The sequence below is a fragment of the Oncorhynchus mykiss genome, chromosome 7 (genome assembly GCF_057628025.1).
Source record: "Oncorhynchus mykiss isolate SJ-2025 chromosome 7, ASM5762802v1, whole genome shotgun sequence".
Taxonomy (NCBI): Eukaryota; Metazoa; Chordata; class Actinopteri; order Salmoniformes; family Salmonidae; genus Oncorhynchus; species Oncorhynchus mykiss.
Window position 1 is genome coordinate 66,215,139 of NC_143028.1, and position 18,379 is coordinate 66,233,517.

Genomic DNA, 18,379 nt, shown 5'->3' on the forward strand with positions numbered 1-18,379 from the left:
ATATGTCATGCTTCACGGAGTCGTGGCTGATCGACGACACTATCAATATACAGCTGGCTTGTTATATGCTGTACCGGCACGATAGAACAGTGGTGTCTTTTAAGAAAAGGGGCGGCGGACTATGTATTTTTATAAATAACAGCTCTTACACAATATCTAAGGAAGTCTTGAGCTATTGCTCGTCTGAGGTAGAGTGTCTCATGATAAGCTTTAGACCACACTATCTACACAGAGAGTTTTCACCTGTATTTTTCGTAGCTGTTTACATACCACCACAGTCAGAGGCTGGCACTAAGATAGCATTGAATGAGCTGTATTCCTCCATGAGCAAACAAGGAAACTCTCAACCAGAGGTGGCGCTCCTAGAAACCGGGGACTTTAATGCAGGGAAACTTAAATCCATTTAAACAAATTTCTATCAGCATGTTAAATGTGCAACCAGAGGAAATAAAACTCTGGACCACCTTTACTCCACACACAGAGACTTATACAAAACTCTCCCTCGCCCTCCATTTGGCAAATCTGACCATAATTCTATCCCCCTGATTCCTGCTTACAAGCAAAAATTAAAGCAGGAAGCACCAGTTACTCGATCAACAAAAAAGTGGTCAGATGAAACAGATGCTAAGCTACAGGACTGTTTTGCTAGCACAGACTGGAATATGTTCCGGGTCTCCTCCAATGGCATTGAGGAGTACACCACATCAGTCACCGGCTTCATCAATAAGTGCATCGATGACATTGTCCCCACAGTGACCGTACGTACATACCTCAACCAGAAGCCATGGATTACAGGCAAAACCCGCATTGATCTAAAGGCTAGAGCTGCCACTTTCAAGGAGAGGGACTCTAACCTGGAAGCTTATAAGAAATCCTGCTATGCCCTCCAACGAACCATAAAAACGGGCTGCCGTGGGCCTCCTAGTTTGGTACCCTCTGAGCTGTCTTGGGGCGTGATTGTATGTCACCATAGTATGTTATACCGAGTGACCGACTGAAAGGGAATGTACAGTTATGAATATAACTGCTGTTCCCTGAAGGAGGGAACGAAGTATAACATATTTTTGCCTCACACAGACAGGGGGTTTGGGCTTGCTGAAGAGTGGCACTGAATTGAGGAATGGATGCTAGCCCTGGTATTATAACCAGGAAGGCGGGGCTTCCAAAGGCGGGCTCTGCATCCATTGGGACGATGTGCATCGTTTCAGTTTGCTTCAGCTGAAAAAGATTGGTTATGGACTCCCCATAGTATGTTATACCTTGTTTCCTCCAGGGAACAGTAGTTATGTTCATAACTGTACGTTCCAGAGCAACCTCTTCAGGCAGCCTTCAAAAGAAGAGCCCGTGGTCTATGTCCATCTACATGGAACTCCTGAGGGGACACACCCTAGCGCTGTTATGTTTCATTGGCCCTGTCTGTCTAGTGCCATTCTACAGTCACCTGAACTCCCGTAACTGACCGCAGACAGAACTCCACCACTCTTTTGAACACCACCACATACTGAACCCCTGTAACCGACCACAACAACAAACTCAATCATTATTTTTAATTAGTATATAAATCATCCCAAAATCATAATCTTGCCCTATGTCCTGATTTCAAATGAGTATAGTCATGTGGGAAATTACTCATGCTTACTTTTTTGCACTGAGCTCTTTAATGCTATAATGTTCTGATGATGATATAACAATACGGAGAAGTAATTCTATAGTAAGTACTGTAGCAGCAGAATTATTTAGTGTGAGTCGTCAGGCACGCACAGATGGGCCTTCACACAGATGAACCACATTGCACTTGTAATAACTCGATCATAACTGTACTGCAGTATCGTTTTTAAATCCCTAGATGGCAGTCTTGTTAAAGAATCCGTGTTTCAGGGGACTGTGGGCCTGTAGGGGTTACCATTGACAGTAGGGTTTTACCATATGTTTCTACAATAGACCGAGTTTAAGCGCTACGGCGCATCAACTCCCGAATGACCATGGTAGTTGAAGTCCATATGCTAAACAGTGGGCGTAGTCTTTCATCCAATCATAATGGGGAAAAAACTACATCTCCCATGGCACACAATTGTAGACCTGAAACGCACCGTATTCCAAATCGACGATCTCCGTTAAGTTCATTTCCTCTAGTGGCATGACGTAGGTGGGGGAGGAAGATAGGGATCGAGTATGGAACGAGCTGAAGATGCAACCTTATAACGGTACCGGCTGATAGATAGCTGAACTCTTTGTTCACATCAAAAAAAGTGGAGGACCCGACGAGACAGACAAAAACACAGACATGCAGTTCAAATACAGAAGGCACTGATTTATTTTTATAGGATATTTTCCGTGCTCCTTCAAGGGCTGGGTCCGTTATCGCTGTTGTTGGCGGAACCGGCTGGCCAAGATGTCTGTGGAAGAACAGGAATATCCCGAGGCGACTCTGGTGGCAGAGGCCGGGCCGCAGTGGTTTCGGGCGGAATTAGAGCGCCTATCCCGGGAGCTGAGCGAGACGACTCATGAGAAGATCCAGGCGGCGGAATACGGGCTGGCGGTGCTCGAAGAGAAGCAACAGCTCAAACAGCGTTATGACGAGTTGGAGACCGAGTTCGAGACTGTTCGGCATGAACTCGACCAACTGAAGGAGGTAGAGTGAGGTCACAACATTCCATTGCTGCAAATGTGTCCAATTTACTGTCAAAGCGCGCATGTATTGTAACCGTTAACGGATACATTGTTTCTAACAAAGAGCAAATTAGGCACGTAGCTTACGTTTCTCATTCGATTCAGGCAGTGCTATATTGCTTTGTTTCGAAAGTTTTTAATTAAATTCAGCTGTGATGTTGTTATAACCTAATCCTAAACACTTTATAGCCCACCCAGAATGCTCTCTGAACGATTGAATACGTTTGCTTGTTGGCTCAAGTGGTTAACAAACACCACAAAGTTGTATTAGAAGTTTCTTAGCCTACTTTTAACAACTGGCCAGTTGGCCTAGTGTGATAAAAGACAACGTTCAAAAAGACAGAACACCAACTTTAGGCAAGAGGGCAGATGTTTTCGGATGTATACAAACATACATGTGAAATGTGTGTCAAAATGTTATGTGTGAAAATATGGGTGCTATTTGAATATCTTTGTTAAAGTTATCATCTCTGCTTGACGTTTATCAGCAGCAGCCTTCACAAGTCCCAACATGCTGTTGGTGTGACAGTGGAAATTGTTCTGGTGAAAGCAGTAAGTACTATATTTAAGCTAGTCAGGCCCATGCTGGCTCTGTCTCTGCTAGATAAGGGTTTCTCTCCCTTTGGCTTCTCAAATGGGAGAGAACAGCAACCAGGTTGTTTGGCTGTTTTTGATCAGCTCTGCCCTTATGCTGTAGCCTTTTTTCAGAGAGACAATGGCCTCTATCTTGTGGACATATGTGTTACAGAAGAATCCTGTTGCAGTTGCTCCCTGCTTCATAGGAGCTAATGCCCATTGTTAAACAGGGCTGTACTCAATTGCCTCAATAACTAAATTGAGTCATTATGTCTCTTGTCCAGAGGCCTTTCTAGGTCCAGCCCATATCCTTACAACGTTTAAGGGGATTTTAGTTACCCTGAAGCATGTGAATCCCTCTCAATCGCTTGCAGTATACTGAAGTAAACAGTTAGACTATGTCTTATATCTAAGAAAGAACATTCTCGCAGAATTCTGACTATGGTGCTCTAGCAGAATGACAGCAAGTTCAGCCACACAACACAACTGGCTATCATGCTAACTTCACTAGCATTGTTTATGTTTACCTGATTATTTCTGTCTCTATCAAGAATAGCTAGTTTCTGTTGTCATTCATTTCAAGCATATTGATGGTAAATCCACTCCACTGAGCTCAGCCTCACTTTTGAACTTCATTGTGTGAGAGACAGAGGGGGAATGAAAGGACATGAGTTCCCAGGCCAAGCATCAAGCATGTGTGTCCCTTGTACGGTGCCTTCAGAAAGTATTCCTACCACTTGAATTCAAAATTGATTAAATATATTATTTTCTCACCCATCTACACACAATACCCCATAATGACAAAGTGAAAATATGTTGTTGGAATTTGTTGCTAATATACTGAAAATTAAATACAGAAATATCTCATTCACATACTGTAAATACTCACACCCCTGAGTCTTGTAGAAGCACCTTTGGCAGTGATTACAGCTGTGAGTCTTCAAGCTCAGTAACATGTTCAGGTCTGGCCATGGATTTTCAAGTAGATTTAAGTAAAAACTGTAACTCAGGAACATTCACTGTCTTCTTGGTAAGCACCTCCAGTTTAGGTTCGGCCTTGTGTTTAGGTTATTGTCTTGTTGAAAGATAAATTTTTCTCCCAATGTCTGTTGGAAAGCAGACTGAACCAGAGTTTCCTCTAGGATTTTGCCTGTGCTTAGCTCCATTCCATAATATTTTTTCATAAACAAACTCCCCAGTTCTTAAAGATTACAAGCATACCCATAACATGCCTAGTGGTTAGAGCGTTGGTCCAGTAACCGAAAGGTTGCTAGATCGTTCTGCCCCTGAACAAGGCAGTTAACCCACTGTTCCTAGGCCATTATAAATAAGAATTTGTTCTTTACTGACTTGCCTAGTTAAATAAAAGTTAAATAAAAACACAAAATAAAACACGATTCAGCCACCACTATGCTTGAAAATATGGAGAGTTGGACTCAGTAATGTGTTGTGTTGGATTTGCCCCAAACATAACACTTTTGTATTCATGAAAAAAAGTTGCTTTGCCACTGTAAGGGGTGCGTAACTGGTGGCAGGGAAATCAGACGCAGGAGAGCAGAACTTGGTAATAGCCCGAGCAGCTTAATAGCAAAACCCACGGCATAAAAATAACAAGACATTTGGGTACAAAAACCCGTCGCGCACCAATCAACACGCGCACAAGCACTTACAATAAACAATCCCACACAAAGACATGGGGGGAATAGCGGGTTAAATACACAACAAATGATTGAGGGAATTGAAACCAGATGTGAGGAAAAACAAGACAAAACACATGGAAAATGAAAAGTGGATCAATGATGGCTAGAAGACCGGCGACGCCGACCGCCGGGCGCCGCCTGAACAAGGAGAGGACCCGACTTTGGCGGAAGTCGTGACGGTCACATTTTTTTGCAGTATTAGTAGTAGTATTAGTAGTGCCTTGTTGAAAACAGGGTGCATCTTTTGTAAAAAGAAAATTCTGTACAGGCTTCCTTCTTTTCACTCTGTCAATTAGGTTAATATTCAGGAGTGACTACAATGTTGTTCATCCATCCTCAGTTTTCTCCTATCACAGCCATTAACCTCTTTAAAGGTTTTAAAGTCACCATTGGCCTCGTGGTGAAATCCCTGAGTGCTTTCCTTAATCTCCAGCAACGGAGTTAGGAAGGATGCCTGTATCTTTGTAGTGACCGGGTGTATTGATGTACCATCCAAAGTGTAATTGATAACTTCACGATGCTCAAAGTAATATTCACTGTCCAATTTTATTTTTATTTTTTACCCATCTACCAATCGGTGCCCTTCTTTGCGAGGCATTTGAAAACATCCCTGGTCTTTTTGGTTGAATCCGTTTTTGAAATTCACTGCTCGAAATGGCTTTACAGTGTGAGGTACAGAGATAAGGTAGTCATAAACACAATTATTGCACACAGAGTGAGTCTGTGGGGGTGAATACTTAGGAGTTGAATACTTAAGTATAGACTCAAGACATTTCAGCTTTTCATATTGTATTAACTTATAAACATTTCTAAAACATAATTCCACTTTGACATTATAGGGTATTGTGTGGTTTGTTTTTTTATGTGTTATTTTTTACATTATTATCCCAGAAAATGTTTGGTGTTATTACATACAGCCCTAGAGAACTTTTGGATATCAGAGCTGCGGTAACTCACCAGCATTACCAGCATTACAACCAGGAAAATAACTTTCCCGAATTGGATCCTTTGTTTGTACCCCCCAGGGCAATTGAACTGATTCCAGAGGCTGAGCCAAATCACCACCGGTGGAAAGAGGTACTCGGAGCGGTCTTCTAGTCCGACTCAGGAGGCGCGCACACCACCCACCGCTTCTGAATATATTACTTGCAAAAGTTCAGTCTCTGGATAATAAAGTTGATGAGCTCAGGGCGAGGATTTCCTTCCAGAGAGACATCAGGGATTGTAACATACTCTGTTTCACGGAAACGTGGCTCTCTCGGGATATACTGTCTGAGTCTTGCCATGGTACAGCCAGTTGGGTTCTCAATTCATTGCGCAGACAGGAATAAATACCTCTCCGAGAAGAAGAAGGGCATGCTTCATGATTAACTACTCATGGTGTGATGGTGATAACATACAGGAACGCTCAAAACTGAAAGCGCGAACCATCATATTTAACCATGGCAAGGTGACTGGGAATATGACCAAATACAAACAGTGTAGTTATTCCCTCCGCAAGGCAATCGAACAGGCAAAACGTCAGTATAGAGACAAAGTGGAGTTGCAATTCAACAGCTCAGACACGAGACGTATGTGGCAGGGTCTACAGACAATCACGGACTACAAAGGGAAAACCAGACATGTCGCGGATACCAGCATCTTGTTTCCGGGACAAGCTAAACACCTTCTTCGACTTCTTTGAGTATAACACAGTGCCACCGACGCGGCTGCTACCAAGGCCTATGGGCTCTCCTTCTCCATGGCCAATGTGAATAAGACATTTAAGCATGAATTGAATTGCATTTTAACCCTCACAAAGCTGCTGGCCCAGATGGCATCCCTGGCAGCGTCCTCAGAGCATGTGCAGACCAGCTGGCCGGAGTGTTTACAGATATTTTCAATCTCTCCTCTCCCTATCCCAGGCTACTGTCCCAACATGCTTCAAGATGCCCACCATTGTTCCCGTACCCAAGAAAGCAAAGGTAACTGAATGAATTGACTATCGCCCCGTAGCACTCACTTCTGTCATCATGAAGTGCTTTGAGAGACTATTCAAGGATCACCTCTACCTTACCTGCCACCTTAGACCCACTTCAATTTGCTTACCGCCCCAATAGATCGCACTGCACACGGCCCTATCCCATCTGGACAAGAGGAATACCTATGTAAGAATGCTGTTCATTGACTATAGCTCAGCATTCAACAACATAGTACCCTCCAAGCTTATCATTAAGTTTGAGGCCATGGGTATGAACCCTGCCCCGTCAATCTGGGTCCTGGACTTCCTGATGGGCCGCCCCCAGGTGGTGAAGGTAGGAAACAAAACCTCCACTTCGCTGATCCTCAAAACACTGGGGCCCCACGAGGATGCGTGCTCAGCCCACTCCTGTACTCCATGTTCACCCATGACTGCGTGGCCATGCACGCTTCCAACTCAATCATCAAGTTTGCAGACAACACAACAGTAGTAGGCCTGATTACCAACAATGACGAGACAGCCTACAGGGAGGTGGTGAGGGGCCTGGGAGTGTGGTGGCAGGAAAATAACCTCTCACCCATTGTCAAAAAACTAAGGAGCTGATCGTGGACTTCAGGTAACAGCAGAGGGAGCACTCTTCTATTTCAAATCGACTGGACCACAGTGGACTAGGTGAAAAGCATCAAGTTCCTCGGTGTACTCATCACTGATGATCTGAAATGGTCCACTCACACAGACAGTGTGGTGAAGAAGGTGCAACAATGCCTCTTCAACCTCAGGAGGCTGAAGAAATTTGTCTTGGCACCTAAAACCCTCACAAACTTTTACAGATGCACAACTGATAGCATCCTGTCAGGCTGACTGTCGATGCAGTTGCCTGGTACGGCAAATGCACCGCCTGCAACCACATGGCTCTCCAGAGGGTGGTGCGGTCTGCTCAACGTATCACTGGGGGCAAACTAACTGCCCTCCAGGACACCTACAGCACCCGATGTCACAGGAAGGCCAAAAAGATCATCAAGGATAACAACCACCCGATCCACTGCCTGTTCACCCCGCCATCATCCAGAAGGCGAGGTCAGTACATGTGCATCAAAGCTGGGACCGAGAGACTGAAAAACAGCTTCTATCTCAAGGCCATCAGACTAAATATCCATCACTAGCACATTAGAGGTTGCTGCCCTATATACATAGACTTGAAATCACTGGCCACTTTAAAAATGGAATCATAGTCACTTTAATAAGGTTTACATATTTTGCATTACTCATCCCATATGTAGAACTGTATTCTAACCTATTCTACTGTATCGCTCTGACATTGCTTGTCCAAATATTTATATGTTCTTAATTCCTTTTCTTTACTTTAGATTTGTGTGTATTGTGTGTATTGTTGTCAAATTCTTTGATATTACTTGTTAGATATTACTGCACTGTTGGAGCTAGAAACACAAGCATTTTGCTACACCCGCAATAACATCTGCTGAGCACGGGTATGTGACAAATAAAATTTGATTTAATTGATAATATTTTGTAAACAGCCCTAAGAAAGGTCTAAATCTCCCACTGGGTTCTAAGATGGTTCACCCCTATCTCTCTCTGGGGAAGGTTTATGGACTGGACCTAGGAGTATTGCGTGTTCGGAAACCCGGAAGTTGAGTTATTTGCGTAGAGCTCCTTATTGGTTCATTCTAGTAATTCAAGTGAGAAACTCAGAGCTCAACTAGTTTCCAAGTCGGACATTTCAGAGTTTCCTAGTTCCCACTAGCATGTGAACACTGCATATGCTCAGAGCAGGGGGGGGGGGGGGGGGACTAAGACTTGGGGGACAAGTAGTATCATTGAGAAAGGATATATTTTTCTCCTCAGTAGCAATGACCAGCATCAGAGAGTATTGGGCCACCATTAAACTAATATCTCTACTGATTAAACTACATTAGAATGAAAATATATGTATTTATTCAGATAGCCCTACTTTTGGTGTTTGTAAAAACAGACATAGGAGTTTGAGAAAGAGATAGAGAGAGAGGCATCAGATGGGATAGGTATAACCAAGGCAAGCTAGTAGGCTCACCACATTCCTGTTATACACATTCTCACACTAACACCCTCTTATTCATGGAATGCCCAGGTCAGCAAAACCTTAGCTTAGTTAACACAGTAATTACATGTTTATTTGCTGACCTTTACGTGAACCGCTTACAGTACATCCGTGTGGGATTGTCTGTTCCTGTGAAGCCGACGTCACACGCACGCACACACATGCACACACACACACTGAGCGCTTGTTACGTACGTGGACATGGGGTCAGACAGAGGCTTAGACACAGGTGGAGGTAGTTAACACTAAGCTCCTCATGTCTCCGATGGGTCTCCCGCCTCGCTTCAACTCTACTGCGCCAAACACACTTCAGGAACTATTAGACAGTGCAAAAACAGGGTTTGTCCAACCAGAATTTCTGGAAAACCTGGGAGTTTTGGGATAGTTACTTTTGCAACCCTACCAGAAACTATGGGACAGTGAAACAACAGTCCTCTAATCAATGACAATCCTTTAATGTTTATATGTATTTCCATTAGGCCTTATTCTTTAATCAATGATCACATATCTGATCTGGAGTCCATCACATGACATGTCAGAGAGTGTCCAAAGTATAAAGCAACACAGGAGTGACATGCTGTAGATATGTTCTCAAGAGCAGGCGATTGTATGAAAATTACTGTCTGTATTTTGTCCACTGAAGGCATGTGGCCTATAATTATGTGAAAGTCTGTATTGTAATTATGACTTATAGTTCACTACAGTTAAACAACAGTGTTGTCACAGTTCCTCGGGGAGAGGGGGCTGTATACAGTAGGTAGCACTGTTTGTTCAGTAAGGCCTCTTCTGTTGATCTGTACATTTTGTGGTACCCTTCCCCTTAGGAACAATTTTAATTTGTATTAGGATATTGAATTAGAATTTAATATTTGTTTATGTTTAATGCACAAATGGAATAATTTAATTCATCTTTTGAACTTGTATGTCATTATTTGAAATGGAAATGAATGCAAATGGCATTTTTCTGTTTTTGTGACACTCCCTTCAAATGCAGCCTGTGATCATCATAGACGGGAACAGAAGGCACGTCCATGCTCCAGAGAGTAGCTCATTGCCAAAACGGTTCAAATGCTAGAGCCAAATTCATAGGAAGAAAATTAATTCAACATGCAATATTGGCTTCAGAAACCTGCTGGCTTCAGAAGTTTCTGTTTACCACAGTGAATGTTTGATTCCATCTGTTCTCCTATACCTTTCCTGTCGGGAAAAGGACCAGGATGTTGTCTCTGGTTTTCAATCTAAATTGAAAGAACTCAATTTGAAAACTGAATCTGTATGTATTTTAGAAGTTGAATATAGGAAAATTTGGTAACACTTTACTTGACACCCAGCGTCATAACACGTTTTGACACTGTCATAACCATGTCATAATATGTCATAACGGCTGACATAACTTGTCAAAACCTGTAATAATATGGTCAAAACACTGTCATGACACATATATTTAGACCCGTTGTGACATTCAATGCATTATTTCATGGCTGTTTATGACACCAACATAAGAGTGTCAAAACCTACCACACAAGGCAGAACATTCCATGACACGATAGCCTACTTGTCAACAGTAAGTTTGTTATATTTTCTGAAACTGACCATATTAAATTATCATTGTAATTGCACACAAAGTTATATCAGACATGCAGCTACCCCAATGCACTTGACTAGGATGAATGCAAGAGCAGATTTCAGGAGCAGGACGAGAACCCTCTTTTTGACTGATGATTGACATAAGGGCATATACAGTACGTGATAGGCCTATCTGGCTTATGTGATTATGATGGTCATAATGCTTCTTGACAGTGTCAAAGTGTATTTTCTTAGTCCAAGTAAAGTGACACAGGGTGGTCATAATGCTTCTTGACAGTGTCAAAGTGTATTTTCTTAGTCCAAGTAAAGTGACACAGGATGGTCATAATGCTTCATGACAGTGTCAAAGTGTATTTTCTTAGTCCACGTAAAGTGACACAGAGTGGTCATAATGCTTCGTGACAGTGTCAAAGTGTATTTTCTTAGTCCAAGTAAAGTGACACAGGATGGTCATAATGCTTCACGACAGTGTCAAAGTGTATTTTCTTAGTCCAAGTAAAGTGACACAGGGTGGTCATAATGCTTCATGACAGTGTCAAAGTGTATTTTCTTAGTCCAAGTAAAGTGACACAGGGTGGTCATAATGCTTCACGACAGTGTCAAAGTGTATTTTCTTAGTCCAAGTAAAGTGACACAGGGTGGTCATAATGCTTCATGACAGTGACGGTGTCATAAAGTGTATTTTCCTTTATTTAAAATAAGATGGGGAAAAACATGACTGTGAAGAATGAATTACAACAACAACAAAGGACTTAAGAAACCAATTTTCAAACAAAAGGAAACTTATGTTCAGTTGAAGTCGGAAGTTTACATACATTTAGGTTGGAGTCATTAAAACTCGTTTTTCAACCACTCCACAAATGTATTATTAACAAACTGGCAAGTCGGTTAGTAGATCTACTTTTATGATACAGTGAATTATAAGTGAAATAATCTGTCCGTAAACAATTGTTGGAAAAAGGACTTGTGTCATACACAAGTAGCCCAATGTTTGTAAAACAACTAAGTTACATTAATAACTCTAAATTAAGCATATAGGAGTACCTATTTCTTTGTTAACTGCTCAACACAGAATAGCCGCATGTGCGTGCTCCCTTAAATCGTTTGTATTCTTTATTCTTTATACTATTAAATAATGCCACAGAATTCTTAGCAAATCCTGTCGGCTAAATGAACTAGTGTAGCCATTTTGCGTAGCCACGTCAGGACCTAACACAAATCAGAGTATGCTATTATTTTCTTAAGAAATAGACTACATTTTCTTCATATCATGCTTCTTTAGACCTGTCTAAAATAAATAATGAATTTATTGTGAAGGTGGAGGCTATATTACATGGATTTATTAGACTTTTTCAAATGTAGATGTTCCAAGGGTCTGCCTCAGTGGCTTGTGGGAAGCCAGGAGATGCTAAATGTGTTATGTTAATTAACGGTCAATTACTGTGAGACCGAGAGTTATTTGCTTGACAATAACATTTCGTGACCGCCACAGCCCTAGTCATGACAGTGTTATGGCAAGTTATCTCAGCTGTTATGACATATTATGACATAGTTATGACCGTGTCATAACATATTAAAACAGCCAAAAACAGGAAGCAAATTTGAATCTTTAAATAGATTAATTGAAATGCAACTAGCTTAGCAGTTCACCTTTCAACCTATCATTTGCTAACATAATTAGTTTCAATTTTGAAGATGTTTTCTAAAACAATTGCGCTAGAATTACTATTTCAGCTAAGTAGCATTGTCACCTCCAGATTGTGAAGGCAGAGCTTTTGGTGTTAATGACATGCTATCTATCAAGAAGTTCGATAGATAGCTGTTATTGATTGCAAGCACTGCATCCACATTATGGTACAATCAGTGGTGGGAAAAGTACCCAACTGTCATACCCGAGTAAAAGTAAAGATAACTTAATAGAGAATTACTCAAGTAAAAGTGAAAGTACCCCAGTAAAATAAAATGTGAGTAAAAGTCTAAAAGTATTTGGTTTTAAATATACTTAACTATCTAAAGTAAATGTAATTACTAAGCTATACATACGTATGTATCAAAAATAGAAGTATAAATAATGTAATATTCCTTATATTATATTAACCAAACCTGACAGCACAATTTTATTTTTTATTTTTTTTTACAGATAGCCAGGGGCACAACCCAACACAGACATAATTTACAAACAAGATATATGTATTTAGTAAGTCCACCAGACCAAGGCAGTAGGGATGACCAGGTATGTTCTCTTGATAAGTGTGTGAATTGGACCATTGTCCTTTTCTGCTAAGCATTAAAAATGTAAAGAGTACTTTTGGGTGTCAGGGAAAATTTATGAAATTAAATAAATATTAAAGTACAGATACCCCCAAAAATATTTGTAATAAAGTACTTTACACCACTGGGTACAATTGATGGATAAGGAGGGATTGCTTTGGTAATGTTCTCCAGTCCTGTGAACATTATCGTCAGCTGGCCAGACAGAGAGGGAAGGTAGTGCTGTACTGTACTGTGTGGTCGCTGGCAAGAGAGCCACTGATATGTGCTATATTAGACCCAGGGTCACTATGGGTGCAGTGGCTAATTAGATGACCCAGATGGGCAGCTGCCAGAAAAGCAAAGCAGCAACTGGACTCTAGTCTCTTGAATCACCACCCAGTCATTCAGCCCTGCTGCTGCTGTGTACTGTACTGTAGGTTAGACAAGTTGGCCACTACAGATGAAGCAGCTGTCAGGTAGCAGTCTTTTGGACAGCCCTGCTCTAAGTGAATCATTCTGTAATTATGACTCCGTCCAGATCTCTCAGGTTCTGAGTGGGCTCCTCCTTGTTGGGAATTGAATATGCACACAGAACGGTGATGTAGCAGGGATGTATAAAAAATGGAATAATACATGTCACCGTGTCAGAGAGAGAGAGAGAGATCTGGCTGAGTCAGTCGAAACAGAGCACCCACCAAAATATTTCCCTTCAAGGGGGGAGAGAGAGAAATATTTTGGTGGGTGCTCTCTTGTGACTGACAGCCATATCCAGCACTGCCTATCTGCCCCCCCAGGCCTCTATTAGTAATGGAACATTTGCCTTGTCAGAATGTAGCAATGCCTCAGTGCTCCAACTAGCAACATTTTGTCATTGCGTCAGCCACACTGACATGCCGGTTTATTACAGGGTGCAGAGAATTAAAGGTCAGATGGACACAAGCGAGGCAGGAGAAGAGCCCTGGGTTTTTGGACTGTTCTGCTCTAGAATCCTGTTACATCATCAGTTGGCACAGTGTCCCTGGAAATGTCCCAAATGGCACCCTTTTCCCTATATAGAGCCCAATGGGCCCTGATCAAAAGTAGTGTGTTTTATAGGGAATAGGGTGCCATTTGGGACAAAGACCCTGTGATGCAGACTGAATGTTTTATAAGCCCAGGGGTCAACTGTCTGTGGGAATCTCACATTGATCTGTTCAAGCCATTTAAACTGTTGTTTTGTTTACCCTTACTGGTTAATGATATCTGGTTTATCATACTAAATGTATGTCTTAATCCTACATGTATCATATCATTCCCAAGATGGCATAGCAGTTCAGACGTATTTTTGTCCTCGTCCTGTCGTGTATATAAATATATAGATATATTTACAACTTTTTTTTCACATACATTTTTAATTTTCCAAAAACTCATCTTCAGAACACTCTCCTGCAATCCGCTTCACCAATTTATATTTATATAAAAAAGTATTATTTACCTCAGATCTGTAATCCTCCGAGAGGCTAGCCAGAAATTAGCCAGAAGCTAGCCGGGAGCTGGTCCAGAAGCTACTCTGAAGCTGGTTCAGAAGCTAGTTAGCTTATTTACTGGCTAATCGTTAGTACTCAGCTAACCACGGTTTGTGGTCATCGGCTGTCCTTTGGCTCGAGAATCTATCGCCAGTTTTGTACGGCGCGGTGCAGCGCAGCGCGGCTCGGAACGGAACATACCGGATTTCGGCCGCTGGCTCTGGACATCCACACCTGGATCTCACAGCTAGCTAGCTGCTATCCGTGTGACTATCGGCTTTCGTCGATTCCGGAGCTAACATCAATTGTTCCGGAGCTAGCCAGCTGAAGAGTTCCATCAATCACTCCTGGGCTGCAGTCACCTATCCGGACCCGTTTTGCTGCCTACGCGGAGCCCCACCGGGCCTTCACAGTTGGACTGCCGACGTTGTCTACCCGAGGGAATTGTCCGGCTGGCTCCTCCGGCGCAACGTTGCCTGGGCGCCCATCTGCGGCCTGCTAGCCGTTGGCTATCTTATCGGCTGCTATCTGAATAGACAATCGGACAATTTTTATTTTATTTTATTTTTATTTATTTATTTATTTTTCTTCTTGGGCCTCTATAACTATATCTATTGTTTTTATTTTTGTTGTTGTTGTGTGATTTGGATTAATCCCCTCTACCACACGGAAACCCACTAATCTACTGATGGAACGCAAGAGTTGGCTAATAACAGACCTCCATTCTATGCTAGCTTGCTCCTATGCTAGCTTGCTACCGATTTAGCTGTCTAAATCGCCGTGACCCCCAACCAACCTCTCCACTCACTGGACCCTTTTGATCACTCGACTGAGCATGCCTCTCCTTAATGTCAATATGCCTTGTCCATTGCTGTTCTGGTTAGTGTTTATTGGCTTATTTCACTGTAGAGCCTCTAGTCCTGCTTATTATACCTTATCCAACCTATTAGTTCCACCACCCACACATGCAATGACATCTCTTGGTTTCAATGATGTTTCTAGAGACAATATCTCTCTCTTCATCACTCAATACCTAGGTTTACCTCCACTGTATTCACATCCTACCTTACCTTTGTCTGTACATTATACCTTGATGCTATTTTATCGCCCCTAGAAACCTCCTTTTACTCTCTGTTCCAGACTGTTCCAGTTCTAAACGACCAATTCTTATTGCTTTTAGCCGCACCCTTATTCTACTCCTACTCTGTTCCTCTGGCGATGTAGAGGTGAATCCAGGCCCTGCAGTGCCTAGCTCCACTCCTATTCCCCAGGCGCTCTCTTTTGACGACTTCTGTAACCGTAATAGCCTTGGTTTCATGCATGTTAACATTAGAAGCCTCCTCCCTAAGTTTGTTCTATTCACTGCTTTAGCACACTCTGCCAACCCGGATGTTCTAGCTGTGTCTGAATCCTGGCTTAGGAAGACCACCAAAAATTCAGACATTTTAATTCCAAACTACAACATTTTCAGACAAGATAAAACTGCCAAAGGGGGCGGTGTTGCAATCTACTGCAAAGATAGCCTGCAGAGTTCTGTCCTACTATCCAGGTCTGTACCCAAACAATTTGAACTTCTACTTTTAAAAATCCACCTCTCTAAAAACAAGTCTCTCACCGTTGCCGCCTGCTATAGACCACCCTCTGCCCCCAGCTGTGCTCTGGACACCATATGTGAACTGATTGCCCCCCATCTATCTTCAGAGCTTGTGCTGCTAGGCGACCTAAACTGGAACATGCTTAACACCCCAGCCATCCTACAATCTAAACTTGATGCCCTCAACCTCACACAAATGATCAATGAACCTACCAGGTACCTCCCCAAAGCCTTAAACACGGGCACCCTCATAGATATCATCCTAACCAACTTGCCCTCTAAATACACCTCTGCTGTTTTCAACCAAGATCTCAGCGATCACTGCCTCATTGCCTGCATCCGTAATGGGTCAGCGGTCAAACGACCTCCACTCATCACTGTAAAACGCTCCCTGAAACACTTCATCGAGCAGGCCTTTCTAATCGACCTGGCCGGGGTATCCTGGAAGGATATTGATCTCATCCCGTCAGTAGATGCCTGGATATTTTTTTTTAAATGCCTTCCTAACCATCTTAAATAAACATGCCCCATTCAATAAATTTAGAACCAGGAACAGATATAGCCCTTGGTTCTCCCCAGACCTGACTGCCCTTAACCAACACAAAAACATCCTATGGCGTTCTGCATTAGCATCGAACAGCCCCCGTGATATGCAGCTGTTCAGGGAAGCTAGAAACCATTATACACAAGCAGTTAGAAAAGCCAAGGCTAGCTTTTTCAAGCAGAAATTTGCTTCCTGCAACACTAACTCAAAAAAGTTCTGGGACACTGTAAAGTCCATGGAGAATAAGAACACCTCCTCCCAGCTGCCCACTGCACTGAAGATAGGAAACACTGTCACCACTGATAAATCCACCATAATTGAGAATTTCAATAAGCATTTTTCTACATCTGGCCATGCTTTCCACCTGGCTACTCCTATCCCGGTCAACAGCACTGCACCCCCCACAACAACTCGCCCAAGCCTTCCCCATTTCTCCTTCTCCCAAATCTGCTCAGCTGATGTTCTGAATGAGCTGCAAAATCTGGACCCCTACAAATCAGCCGGGCTAGACAATCTGGACCCTTTCTTTCTAAAATTATCTGCCAAAATTGTTGCCACCCCTATTACTAGCCTGTTCAACCTCTCTTTCGTGTCATCTGAGATTCCCAAAGATTGGAAAGCAGCTGCGGTCATCCCCCTCTTCAAAGGGGGTGACACTCTTGACCCAAACTGCTACAGACCTATATCTATCCTACTATGCCTTTCTGAGGTCTTCGAAAGCCAAGTCAACAAACAGATTACCGACCATTTCGAATCTCACCATACCTTCTCTGCTATGCAATCTGGTTTCAGAGCTGGTCATGGGTGCACCTCAGCCACGCTCAAGGTCCTAAATGATATCTTAACCGCCATCGATAAGAAACATTACTGTGCAGCCGTATTCATTGATCTGGCCAAGGCTTTCGACTCTGTCAATCACCACATCCTCATCGGCAGACTCGACAGCCTTGGTTTCTCAAATGATTGCCTCGCCTGGTTCACCAACTACTTCTCTGATAGAGTTCAGTGTGTCAAATCGGAGGGTCTGCTGTCCGGACCTCTGGCAGTCTCTATGGGGGTGCCACAGGGTTCAATTCTTGGACCGACTCTCTTCTCTGTATACATCAATGAGGTCGCTCTTGCTGCTGGTGAGTCTCTGATCCACCTCTACGCAGACGACACCATTCTGTATACTTCTGGCCCTTCTTTGGACACTGTGTTAACAACCCTCCAGGCAAGCTTCAATGCCATACAACTCTCCTTCCGTGGCCTCCAATTGCTCTTAAATACAAGTAAAACTAAATGCATGCTCTTCAACCGATCGCTACCTGTACCTACCCGCCTGTCCAACATTACTACTCTGGACGGCTCTGACTTAGAATACGTGGACAACTACAAATACTTAGGTGTCTGGTTAGACTGTAAACTCTCCTTCCAGACCCATATCAAACATCTCCAATCCAAAGTTAAATCTAGAATTGGCTTCCTATTTCGCAACAAAGCATCCTTCACTCATGCTGCCCTTGTAAAACTGACCATCCTACCAATCCTCGACTTTGGCGATGTCATTTACAAAATAGCCTCCAATACCCTACTCAACAAATTGGATGCAGTCTATCACAGTGCAATCCGTTTTGTCACCAAAGCCCCATATACCACCCTCCATTGCGACCTGTACGCTCTCGTTGGCTGGCCCTCGCTTCATACTCGTCGCCAAACCCACTGGCTCCATGTCATCTACAAGACCCTGCTAGGTAAAGTCCCCCCTTATCTCAGCTCGCTGGTCACCATTGCATCTCCCACCTGTGGCACACGCTCCAGCAGGTATATCTCTCTAGTCACCCCCAAAACCAATTATTTCTTTGGCCCGCCTCTCCTTACAGTTCTCTGCTGCCAATGACTGGAACGAACTA

At 42.9% G+C, this 18,379-nt stretch overlaps 1 protein-coding gene across 2 annotated transcripts in view; it reads left to right on the plus strand.

The window, feature by feature from the left end:
* The first annotated feature begins 360 nt into the window (after positions 1-360).
* LOC110528429 (protein bicaudal D homolog 2) overlaps positions 361-18,379 on the plus strand; it is a 30,823-nt gene continuing 12,804 nt past the window's right edge. The window contains exons 1-2 of one of the 2 annotated variants that reach the window (XM_090241796.1): positions 2,063-2,632; positions 5,972-7,983. Coding sequence is in view for 1 of the 2 variants with exons in the window: in XM_036984005.2 (XP_036839900.1) it covers positions 2,393-2,632 (240 nt within the window). In the remaining variant the exon portion in view is untranslated. Of the gene's footprint in view, positions 2,633-5,971; positions 7,984-18,379 lie in introns of both variants that reach the window. The other variant, XM_036984005.2, reaches the window with a different exon arrangement.